Source organism: Oncorhynchus mykiss, chromosome 14 (assembly GCF_057628025.1).
Source record: "Oncorhynchus mykiss isolate SJ-2025 chromosome 14, ASM5762802v1, whole genome shotgun sequence".
Taxonomy (NCBI): domain Eukaryota; kingdom Metazoa; phylum Chordata; class Actinopteri; order Salmoniformes; family Salmonidae; genus Oncorhynchus; species Oncorhynchus mykiss.
The window spans coordinates 14,845,290-14,858,410 of record NC_143035.1 but is presented as its reverse complement, the minus strand read 5'-3'; the positions used below and the strand labels follow the sequence as shown (position 1 = coordinate 14,858,410).

The 13,121-nt window shown below is 47.0% G+C and overlaps 1 protein-coding gene across 1 annotated transcript in view; it reads left to right on the top strand.

Annotated features, from left to right (window-relative positions):
* LOC110488886 (protocadherin Fat 4) overlaps positions 1-3,291 on the top strand; it is a 100,133-nt gene extending 96,842 nt beyond the window's left edge. The window contains exon 17 of the mRNA XM_021561327.3: positions 153-3,291. Coding sequence (XP_021417002.2) covers positions 153-2,056 — 1,904 coding nt within the window. The 3' untranslated portion in view covers positions 2,057-3,291. The remainder of the gene's footprint in view (positions 1-152) is intronic.
* Positions 3,292-13,121: the final 9,830 nt, after the last annotated feature.

Sequence of the window (13,121 nt, the reverse complement as noted above, 5' to 3'; positions counted from 1 at the left end):
CAAGTAGGCAATCCAAGCCTCATTGCAAATTCTGAAAAGCGATCAAACTTGTGCCATTCGGAAATTATGATCTTCCAGGCCACTGTGTTGTCTTAATAACCGTCCAGGACTACTTCCTGTTTACTGAACACCTCTTCCTATTCTTCCTGCAGGCTTTGACGGCTGCCTGGCCTATGTGAAGTACAATGGGGAGAATCTACCATTCAGTGGAGATCACAGCGCTGTCACCATCTCCAAGACCAGCTCAGCCGTTAAGATTGGCTGCAGAGGGCCCAACCTGTGTGAGAGCAGCCCTTGCTGGGATGGCCTGATGTGCGTCAACCAGTGGTACACCTACCAGTGCCTCCCGCCCGGCGAATGCGCCTCCAGCCCTTGCCAGAACCGAGGGAGCTGCGTCCCTGGCCCCCGCTCTAGTTACACCTGCGTCTGCTCTGAGTTCTACACTGGCAAGACCTGCGAGACCCTGGTGGCGTGCCTGGGGGTTCAATGCCCTCAGGGCACCCTCTGCAAGACGGCCAACAATGGCGGCTTCATCTGCAGCCCGAGCCCCACAGCCAAGGAGCTTACCTTGCCCATCTGGGCAGTGCCAGCCATTGTGGGAAGCTGTGCCACAGCCCTGGCCCTGGTGGTGCTCAGTCTGATCCTCTGCAACCACTGCAAGGGCCGCAACAAGACCAAAGTGCCAAAGGAGGAGAAGCAGCCTAAGGAGAAGAAGAAGAAGAAGAAAAAAGGGAGTGAGAACGTGGCCTTTGACGACCCAGATAACATCCCTCCGTACGGTGATGAAATGACGGTGAGGAAGCAGCCTGAGGGGAACCCCAAGCCTGACATCATCGAGAGGGAAAACCCCTACCTCATATACGACGAGACGGACATTCCCCACAACAATGAGACCATCCCCAGCGCCCCCTGTGCCCCCTGCCAGATGCCTGAGGCAGACATGGAACACTATGACATAGACAACGCCAGCAGCATTGCCCCATCCGACGCCGACATCATCCAGCATTACAAGCAGTTCCGCAGCCACACGCCCAAGTTCTCCATCCAGAGACACAGCCCTCTGGGCTTTGCCAGACAGTCTCCCCTGCCATTGGGGGCCACCAGCTACACCTACCAGCCCCAGTACAGCCAGGCCCTGAGGTCCACCCCTCTCAGCCACTCAGCCTGCCCCACGCCCAACCCCCTCTCCAGGCACAGCCCGGCCCCCTTCACCAAGCCCTCGTCCTTCTACCGCAACACCCCCACCAGAGAGCTTAACCTGGCCCGCAGGGATGGCAGCCCCCTGGACTTGCACCACAATGAGATGAGCCAACAGGGAGCCATGTTCAACTACGGCAACCGGCTGGGCCGACGCAGCAAGAGCCCCCAGACTATGGGGGGCCACAGCTCCAGGCCAGGCAGCCGGCTCAAGCAGCCCATCGAGCAGATCCCCCTGGAGACGGGGCCCCCCGTGGGGCTGTCCATTGAGGAGGTGGAGCGGCTCAACACGCCGCGGCCCCGCAACCCCAGCATCTGCAGCGCCGACCACGGCCGCTCCTCGTCTGAAGAGGACTGCCGGAGGCCCCTGTCACGGGTGCGCAACCCAGCCGATGGCATCCCTGCCCCGGAGTCATCATCTGAGAGCGACTCCCACGACTCCTTCACCTGCTCAGAGATGGAGTACGACCGGGAGAAGCCCGTGGCCTACAGCTCCAGGGTGCCCAAGCTGTCGCAGGTCAACGAGTCAGACGCCGACGATGAGGACTACGGCGGGCGGCTCAAGCAGAGGCGCTACTCCAGCCGGCGGACCGAGGGCGGGCCCGCTGCACAGGCGCCGATGACAGACCACTACACTTTGCCCCATAAACTGGGCCAGCAAGCCGGGGGCTTCAACTGGGACAACCTGTTGAACTGGGGCCCAGGCTTCGGCCATTACGTAGATGTGTTCAAGGACCTGGCCCTGCTGCCGGAGAACGCAGCAGCGAAAGAGATGAACATTGAGATGAACATTGAGATGAACAGTGGGGATGGGTCAGTGACCATTCTGAACGAAGGGGAGGCCGAGCAATATGTATGAGACTATTTATTACAATCCTGTACAGTATGGTATGTTCTCTAAAAGAGAAACTAAGACGATGTAGATAAGAAGCAGAGCACATTGGGCTAGCCGTCTCCGCTAATTTCTTTGTGGAAATAAGACAACCTTCAATGCAGTAAAGCAGAAAATGACACCTGTAATATTACTTCTAATGGAGTTAGCCCCTTGGAAGAGTATACCAGTCCTTTCCAGACCTCTAATTGTACAATCATCTCTGCGTTCTCATTATGTGTTATACATTAACACTGAATGGTTGGAACAAAAATCCTGGGTCTGAATTAAATTTGATGACTGCAAAGCTAAATTTGATCTTCATCAAATGTAGCTGGTCTGTATTACCAATAATGCCGCTCCTTTGCGAAACGTCTGTCACATTCACCAGTGAAAGATAAGATGAGCGATAGCGTTGAAACACTCGCAAGAGAATTTCCAAAGGCCATAGCAATAGAAACCCCGGCCTGTGTCTTCTTTGTCCCATTTCAAATGTTTTAAAAGGAAGCATTTGTGTATGATTCTACTGCACCTCTAGGCATCCAGATACAGCCCTCGTGTAAAAATGAGCACACCACTTTGCTTGCACGGTAATCGAGGCCTGCCAGTGTTATGACCCAAGCACGATAACCGCTCTCTGGCTGTATGTGTTCTCTCAGATGACTGGCTAAGCACTCCAAGAGCTAGGATTAATCAAGTCCCTGCCTTACAGACATTTAAGGATGCTGAGGATACTATTGTTTCTGTTGGCGGGGTTGGGAAGGGAAGGTTCTGTGATGAATAGTCTGGGTCACAATCCCCCGAGCCTGAGTGTTATTTGACCAGCCAAAAGGTTCGGCCGATGATAGCTGATCCATCCCGTCATGACGTGAACCCCACCCACCTACGACTATGAACTTGTGTATATTTTTCTGTTTTCATGGGAAATCATGGATGTCATCGTTGTCAGTGTTTTTGTGCATTATTTTTAAATGTATGGTTTCTACTTTTTGTACTGTTTATTAACTTAAATGACTTAAGATGGGGTTTTATGGATATTTTCACATGCTGAAGTGTGTTCTTACTTTCAGGGAAAGTAAGATTGAAGACTTATCTTTTACATTTATTACATATGTAACGTCAGTATTTTCCCACTTTTGATAAAACTATAACACACTTTACGCTTTGTACATGTAAAAAGCCAATAACAGAATAAAACGTATTTATTTAAAGGTATCTTTCAATACAAAGTGAGCATGTCATGTGGTAAGCAATCTCACTGCAATCCTGTGGGGGGGGGGCACCTTTTGAGCTCAGATTGCAGCTCATTAATGTGGGTGGTATGGTATTTTATACTCTAAGGACTCTAAGACTGTTGTGAGTAGAGTTTAAATAAAGCATGTGCTGAATTGAACAAAACATTTTAAAAGGCCATTGAGGACCTAAATGAAACTGAGCCACAGTGCTGGCAGCCAAGCACAACATCCAGCGGACTCAGCGACGCAGGGCCCTCTATTGCTTTCAACAATTATTTACATCTGGCTTATTGAGTAGAACAATTTTTTTGTAGCCTGGTGATCTGGTATGTAACATGCTTATCTTCTCCGTCATCGAGAGAGAGGGGCCACGAAGAGAGAGAGAGAGAGAGAGAGAGAGAGGGGGGAGCCATGAACCAAGCGAAGAGTGACAACCCAAATCTGGTAGATTACTGTGGACTCCTGGAGAGGTTCTGTCCTGCCGAGACCAATGTTGACGTAGACTGCTTGGGAATGCTGTACCATGCCGATGCTGAAATAATAACACTCATAAGGATAATGATAGTAAGTGAAAAAGGACCTCGTGTAAACACAAGAGAAGATGAATTCAAATAAACCTCACAGCAGCCTTCTCGCTTTGCTGTGTGAGATTGGCATGGCAGGGTATCAAAATGAAACCGAGAGAGGAGTCGAAGATTGCATAGCATGCACTCCCCTCTAACTAAATGTGAATTAGAAAGGGAGACATACCCCCATAGGTGAGAGGGAGACAGACAGGGGCGGATGGCAAATATAAATACCAGCAAATGCCAGATGGGATGGTATTTCTTTTTCCTTAGTGGGCCTAACTTTTTTTTTAAATGTTGGTGTGCAAAATCATAATCTTGCTAATCATGAGGGCCTCAAGGAAACAAAATAGCCGGTGAGGGGGAAAAATGGTCCGGTGTGTTAGATTTCTGGTCCCAGTCCATCCCTGGAGACAAGGCTGCTTCATAAAGGGAGCATTGTCCTACTATATAAAGTAGATATATTTGCCCAAGAAGCATTGTCTTTTTGTAATAATTTACATTAGCTGGTTACCATATATATACAGTTCATGTTATTTCAATAGCGGAAAATGGACAACACTCATAGTCTAGAATGACTTCACATGATTAACAATGTAAATTTAGCAGTGCAGTGTGACTACTTTATCAACATTCACCACATGAAGTTAACAAAGTTGAAATTGGAAGTAGTTGTTTTCCAAGCAAGTGATAATGACGGAGACGCCAACAAGACTAGAGGCAATTTCCCATGTACAGGTGAAGTCGGAAGTTTACATACACCTTAGCCAAATACATTTAAACTCAGTTTTTCACAATTCCTGACATTTTATCCTAGTAACAATTCCCTGTCTTAGGTCAGTTAGGATCACCACTTTATTTGAAGAATGTGATATGTCAGAATAATAGTAGAGAGAATGATTTATTTCAGCTTTATTATCTTTCATCACATTCCCAGTGGGTCAGAGGTTTACATACACTCAATTAGTATTTGGTACATTGCCGTTAAATTGTTTAACTTGGGTAGCCTTCCACAAGCTTCCCACAATAAGTTGGGTGAATTTTGGCCCAATTCCTCCTGACAGAGCTGGTGTAACTGAGTCAGGTTTGCAGGCCTCCTTGCTCGCACACACTTTTTTCAGTTTTGCCCACACATATTCTATAGGATTGAGGTCAGGGCTTTGTGATGGCCACTCCAATACCTTGACTTTGTAGTCCTTAAGCCATTTTCCCACAACTTTGGGAGTATGTTTGAGGTCATTGTCCATTTGAAAGACCCATTTGCGACCAAGCTTTAACTTCCTGACTGATGTCTTGAGATGTTGCTTCAATGTATCCACATAATTTTCCATCCTCATGATGCCATCTATTTTGTGAAGTGCATCAGTCCCTCCTGCAGCAAAGCACCCCCACAACATGATGCTGCCACCCCTGCTTCACGGTTGGGATGGTGTTTTTCGGCTTGTAGGCCTCCCCATTTTTCCTCCGAACATAATGATGGTCATTATGGCCAAGCAGTTCTATTTTTGTTTCATCAGACCAGAGGACATTTCTAGTCTCTTTTTTTATGGCGGTTTTGGAGGAGTGGCTTCTTCTTTGCTGAGCGGCCTTTCAGGTTAAGTCAATATAGGACTCGTTTTACTGTGGATATAGATACTTTTGTACCTGTTTCCTCCAGCATCTTCACAAGGTCCTTTGATGTTGTTCTGGGATTGATTTGCACTTTGCACCAAAGTACGTTACTCTAGTGACACCCCATCCCGGATGCGGGAGCGTAATCATCGACTGACACTAATTAGCATAACGCAACGGACATAAATATTACTAGAACATTTTCCTATTCATGAAAATCACAAGTGAAATATATTGAGACACCGACTTAGCCTTTTGTTAATCACCCTGTCATCTCAGATTTTTAAAATATGCTTTACAGCCAAAGCAAGACAAGCATTTGTGTAAGTTTATCGATAGCCTAGCATAGCATTATGTCCAGCTAGCAGCAATCAAATTAAATTGTTTACCTTTGATGAGCTTCGGATGTTTTCACTCACGAGACTCCCAGTTAGATAGCCAATGTTCTTTTTTTCAATTTTTTTTTTAATAAAATATTATTTTTGTAGGCGAAATAGCTCCGTTTGTTCTTCACATTTGGCTGAGAAATCGACCGGAAATTGCGGTCACGACAACGCCGAAAAATATTACAAATTAGCTCCATAATATCGACAGAAACATGGCAAACGTTGTTTATAATCAATCCTCAAGGTGTTTTTCAAATATCTATTCGATAATATATCCACCGGGACAATTGGTTTTTCAGTAGGACCGATTGGAAAAATGGCTACCTCTGTATTTTACGCGGGAATCACTCTGAGATCCATCAGGTGACCACTTACACAATGTAGCCGCTTACGGGTATTCTTCAACATAAAGGCATAAAACTGTCACAATGCTGTAGACACCTTGGGGAATACGTAGAAAAAGTAATCTGGTTGATAGCCCATTCACTGCTCAATAGGGACGCATTGGAACGCAGAGCTTTCAAAACATGAGGAACTTCCGGATTGGATTTTTCTCAGGCTTTCGCCTTCAATATCAGTTCTGTTATACTCACAGACAATATTTTTACAGTTTTGGAAACTTTAGAGTGTTTTCTATCCTAAGCTGTCAATTCTATGCATATTCTAGCATCTTGTCCTGACAAAATATCCCGTTTACTTTGGGAACGTTATTTTTCCAAAAATCAAATAAATTTTAGTTGTCACATACACATGGTTAGCAGATGTTAATGCGAGTGTAGCGAAATGCTTGTGCTTCTAGTTCCGACAATGCAGTAATAACAAGTAATCTAACTAACAATTCCAAAACTACTGTCTTGTACACAGTGTAAGGGGATAAAGAATATGTACATAAGGATATATGAAGTGAGTGATGGTACAGAGCAGCATAGGCAAGATACAGTAGATGGTATCGAGTACAGTATATACATATGAGATGAGTATGTAAACAAAGTGGCATAGTTAAAGTGGCTAGTGTTACATGTATTACATAAGAATACAGTCGATGATATAGAGTACAGTATATACATATGCATATGAGATGAATAATGTAGGGTAAGTAACATTATATAAGGTAGCATTGTTTAAAGTGGCTAGTGATATATTTACATCATTTCCCATCAATTCCCATTATTCAAGTGGCTGGAGTTGAGTCAGTGTCAGTGTGTTGGCAGCAGCCACTCAATGTTAGTGGTGGCTGTTTAACAGTCTGATGGCCTTGAGATAGAAGCTGTTTTTCAGTCTCTCGGTCCCAGCTTTGATGCACCTGTACTGACCTCGCCTTCTGGATGATAGCGGGGTGAACAGGCAGTGGCTCGGGTGGTTGATGTCCTTGATGATCTTTATGGCCTTTCTGTGACATCGGGTGGTGTAGGTGTCCTGGAGGGCAGGTAGTTTGCCCCCGGTGATGCGTTGTGCAGACCTCACTACCCTCTGGAGAGCCTTACGGTTGTGGGCGGAGCAGTTGCCGTACCAGGCGGTGATACAGCCCGACAGGATGCTCTCGATTGTGCATCTGTAGAAGTTTGTGAGTGCTTTTGGTGACAAGCCGAATTTCTTCAGCCTCCTGAGGTTGAAGAGGCGCTGCTGCGCCTTCTTCACAATGCTGTCTGTGTGAGTGGACCAATTCAGTTTGTCTGTGATGTGTATGCCGAGGAACTTAAAACTTGCTACCCTCTCCACTACTGTTCCATCGATGTGGATAGGGGGGTGTTCCCTCTGCTGTTTCCTGAAGTCCACAATAATCTCCTTAGTTTTGTTGACGTTGAGTGTGAGGTTATTTTCCTGACACCACACTCCGAGGGCCCTCACCTCCTCCCTGTAGGCCGTCTCGTCGTTGTTGGTAATCAAGCCTACCACTGTTGTGTCGTCCGCAAACTTGATGATTGAGTTGTGTCGTGGGTGTCGTGGGTGAACAGGGAGTACAGGAGAGGGCTCAGAACGCACCCTTGTGGGGCCCAGTGTTGAGGATCAGCGGGGAGGAGATGTTGTTGCCTACCCTCACCACCTCGGGGCGGCCCGTCAGGAAGTCCAGTACCCAGTTGCACAGGGCGGGGTCGAGACCCAGGGTCTCGAGCTTGATGACGAGCTTGGAGGGTACTATGGTGTTGAATGCCGAGCTGTAGTCGATGAACAGCATTCTCACATAGGTATTCCTCTTGTCCAGATGGGTTAGGGCAGTGTGCAGTGTGGTTGAGATTGCATCGTCTGTGGACCTATTTGGGCGGTAAGCAAATTGGAGTGGGTCTAGGGTGTCAGGTAGGGTGGAGGTGATATGGTCCTTGACTAGTCTCTCAAAGCACTTCATGATGACGGAAGTGAGTGCTAGTCGTTTAGCTCAGTTACCTTAGCTTTCTTGGGAACAGGAACAATGGTGGCCCTCTTGAAGCATGTGGGAACAGCAGACTGGTATAGGGATTGATTGAATATGTCCGTAAACACACCGCCACCTGGTCTGCGCATGCTCTGAGGGCGCGGCTGGGGATGCCGTCTGGGCCTGCAGCCTTGCGAGGGTTAACACGTTTAAATGTCTTACTCACCTCGGCTGCAGTGAAGGAGAGACCGCATGTTTTCGTTGCAGGCCGTGTCAGTGGCACTGTATTGTCCTCAAAGCGGGCAAAAAAGTTATTTAGTCTGCCTGGGAGCAGGACATCCTGATCCGTGACTGGGCTTGATTTCTTCCTGTAGTCCGTGATTGACTGTAGACCCTGCCACATGCCTCTTGTGTCTGAGCCGTTGAATTGAGATTCTACTTTGTCTCTGTACTGACGCTTAGCTTGTTTGATAGCCTTGCGGAGGGAATAGCTGCACTGTTTGTATTCGGTCATGTTACCAGACACCTTGCCCTGATTAAAAGCAGTGGTTCGCGCTTTAAGTTTCACGCGAATGCTGCCATCAATCCACGGTTTCTGGTTAGGGAATGTTTTAATCGTTGCTATGGGAACGACATCTTCAACGCACGTTCTAATGAACTCGCACACCGAATCAGCGTCTTCCTCAATGTTGTTGTCTGACGCAATACGAAACATGTCCCAGTCCACGTGATGGAAGCAGTCTTGGAGTGTGGAGTTAGCTTGGTCGGACCAGCGTTGGACAGACCTCAGCGTGGGAGCCTCTTGTTTTAGTTTCTGTCTGTAGGCAGGGATCAACAAAATGGAGTCGTGGTCAGCTTTTCCGAAAGGGGGGCGGGGCAGGGCCTTATATGCGTCGCGGAAGTTAGAGTAACAATGATCCAAGGTCTTTCTAGTAGACAGAACGCGTCTCCTTCCTGAGCGGTATGATGGCTGCGTGGTCCCATGGTGTTTATACTTGGGTACTATTGTTTGTACAGATGAACGTGGTACGTTCAGGCGTTTGGAAATTGCTCCCAAGGATAAACCAGACTTGTGGAGGACTACAATTTTTTTCTGTGGTCTTGGCTGATTTCTTTTGATTTTCCCATGTTGTCTAGCAAAGAGGCACTGAGTTTGAGGCCTTTAAATACATCCACAGGTACACCTCCAATTGACTCAAATGATGTCAATAAGCCTATCAGAATCTTCTAAAGCCACAACATAATTTTCTGGAATTTTCCAAGCTGTTCAAAGGCACAGTCAACTTAGTGTATTCAAACTTCTGACCCACTGGAATTGTGATACAGTGAATTATAAGTGAAATAATCTGTTGGAAAAATGACTTTTGTCATGGACAAAGTAGATGTCCTAACCGACTTGCCAAACTATGGTTTGTTAACAAGACATTTGTGGAGTGGTAAGTGTATATAAACTTCTGACTTCAACTGTACGGAGCGGTACTCTAACGCGGAAGCTTATAAGAAATCCTGCAATAACCCCACGACGCGCCATCAAACGGGCAAAGCGTCAGGACTAAGATCAAATCGTACTACACCAGCTCCGGAGCTCGTCGGATGTGGCAGGGCTTGCAAACTATTACAGACTACAAAGGGAAGCACAGCCGAGAGCTGCCCAGTGATACCAGCCTACCAGGCAAGCTAAATAACTTCTATGCTCTCTTCGAGGCAAGTAACACTGAAACATGCGAGAGCATCAGATGTTCCAGACGACTTTGTTATCACACTCTCTTATCATTCGATGTGAGTAAGATCTTTAAAAAGGTCAACATTCACAAGGCCTCAGGGCAAGACGGATTACCAGGACGTGTACTCCGATTATGCGCTGACCAACTGGCAAGTGTCTTCACTGTCATTTTCAACCTCTCCCTGTCTGAGTCTGTAACACCAACATGTGAACACGAGAGGTCCCTGTGCCTAAGAACACTAAGGTAACCTGCCTAAATGACTACCGACCCATAGCACTCACGTCTGTAGCCATGAAATGCTTTGAAAGGCTGGTCATGGCTCACATCAACACCATTATCCCAGAAACCTTAGACCCATTCCAATTTGCATACCGCACCAACAGATCGACAGATGATGCAATCTCTATTGCACTCCACACTGCCCTTTCACACCTGTACAAAAATAACACCTATGTGAGAATGCTATTCATTGACTACAGCTCAGCGTTCAACACCATAGTGCCCTCAAAGCTCATCACTAAGCTAAGGACCGTGGGACTAACACCTCCCTCTGCAACTGGATCCTGGACTTCCTGACAGGCTGCCCCCAGGTGGTAAGGGTAGATAACAACACATACGCCACGCTGATCCTCAACACGGGGGCCCCTCAGGGTTGCGTGCTCAGTCCCCTCCTGTGCTCCCTTTCACTCATGACTGCACAGCCAGGCACGACACCAACATCATCATTAAGTTTGCTGATGACACAACAGTCATAGGCCTGATCACCGACAACAACGAGACAGCCTATAGGGAGGAGGTCAGAGACCTGACCATGTGGTGCAATGACAACAGCCCCTCCCTTAGTGTGATCAAGACAAAGGAAATGATTGTGGAGTACAGGAAAAGGAGGACCGAGCACCCCCCCCCTATCCACCGCCATTGTTGCAACCCCTATTACCAGCCTGTTCAAACTCTCTTTCATATCGTCTGAGATCCTCAAGGATTGGAAAGCTGCCGTAGTCATCCCACTCTTCAAAGGGGGAGACACCCTGGACCCAAACTGTTACAGACCTATATCCATCCTGCCCTGCCTATCTAAGGTATTCGAAAGCCAAGTCAACAAACAGATCACTGACCATCTCGAATCCCACCATACCTTCTCCCCTGTGCAATCTGGTTTCCGAGCCGGTCACGGGTGCACCTCAGCCACGCTCAAGGTACTAAATGATATCATAACCGCCATCGATATAAGACAGTACTGTGCAGCCATCTTCATCGACCTGGCCAAGGCTTAAGACTCTGTCAATCACCATATTCTTATCGGCAGACTCAGTAGCCTCATTTTGTCTAATGGATGCCTTGCCTGGTTCACCAACTACTTTGCAGACAGAGTTCAGTGTGTCAAATCGGAGGTCATGTTGTCCGGTCCTCTGGCAGTCTCTATGGGGTGCCACAGGGTTCAATTCTCGGGCGGACTCTTTTCTCTGTATATATCAATGATGTTGCTCTTGCTGCGGGCGATTCCCTGATCCACCTCTACGCAGACGACACCATTCTGTATACTTCTGTCCCTTCCTTGGACACTGTGCTATCTAACTTCCAAACGAGCTTCAATGCCATACAACACTCCTTCCGTGGCCTCCAACTGCTCTTAAACGCTAGTAAAACCAAATGCATGCTTTTCAATCGTTCGCTGCCTGCACCCGCACGCCCGACTAGCATCACCACCCTGGATGTTCCGACCTAGAATATGTGGACATCTATAAGTACCTAGGTGTCTGGCTAGACTGTAAACTCTCCTTCCAGACTCATATCAAACATCTCCAATCTAAAATCAAATCTAGAGTCGGCTTTCTATTCCGCAACAAAGCCTCCTTCACTCACGCTGCCAAACTTACCCTAGTAAAACTGACTATCCTACCGATCCCCAACTTTGGCGATGTCATCTACAAAATAGCTTCCAATACTCTACTCAGCAAACTGGATGCAGTTTATCACAGTGCCATCCGTTTTGTTACTTAAGCACCTTATACCACCCACCACTGCGACCTGTATGCTCTAGTCGGCTGGCCCTCGCTACATATTTGTCGCCAGACCCACTGGCGCCAGGTCATCTACAAGTCCATGCTAGGTAAAGCTCCGCTTTATCTCAGTTCACTGGTCACGATGGCAATACCCACCCGTAGCACGCGCTCCAGCAGGTGTATCTCACTGATCATCCCTAAAGCTAACACCTCATTTGGCCGCCTTTCCTTCCAGTTCTCTGCTGCCTGTGACTGGAACGAATTGCAAAAATCGCTGAAGTTGGAGACTTTTATCTCACTCACCAACTTTAAACATCTGCTATCTGAGCAGCTAACCGATCACTGCAGCTGTACATAGTCCATCTGTAAATAGCCAACCCAATTTACCTACCTCATCCCCATACTGTTTTTATTTATTTACTTTTATGCTCTTTTGCACACCAGTATCTCTACCTGCACATGACCATCTGATCTTTTATCACTCCAGTGTTAATCTGCAAAATTGGAATTATTCGCCTACCTCCTCATGCCTTTTGCACACAATGTATATAGACTCTTTTTTTTCTTTTTTTCTACTGTGTTATTGACTTATTTATGGTTTACTCCATGTGAAACTCTGTGTTGTTGTCTGTTCACACTGCTATGCTTTATCTTGGCCAGGTCACTTGTTCTCAACTAGCCTACCTGGTTAAATAAAGGTGAAATAAAAAATAAATACAAATAAATTATCATCTATGGGGCTGTAGTGGGGTAGGTTGAGAGCTTCAAGTTCCTTGGTGTCCACATCACCAACAAAGTAACATGGTCCAAGCACACCAAGACAGTAGTGAAGAGGGCATGACAAAATCTATTCCCCCTCAGGAGACTGAAAAGATTTGGCAAAGTTTTTTCAGCTGCACCATCGAGAGTATCATAACGGATTACATCACTGCCTGGTATGGCAACTGCTCCGCCTCCGATCACAATGCACTACAGAGGGTAGTGCGTACGGCCCGGTATATCACCGGGGCCAAGCTTCCTGCCATCCAGGACCTCTATACCAGGCGGTGTCAGAGGAAGACCCTAAAAATTGTCAAAGACTCCAGCCACATTGTCATAGACTGTTGTCTCTGCTACCGCACGGCAAGCGGTAGCAGAGCGCCAAGTCTAGGTCCAAGAGGCTTCTAAACAGCTTCTAA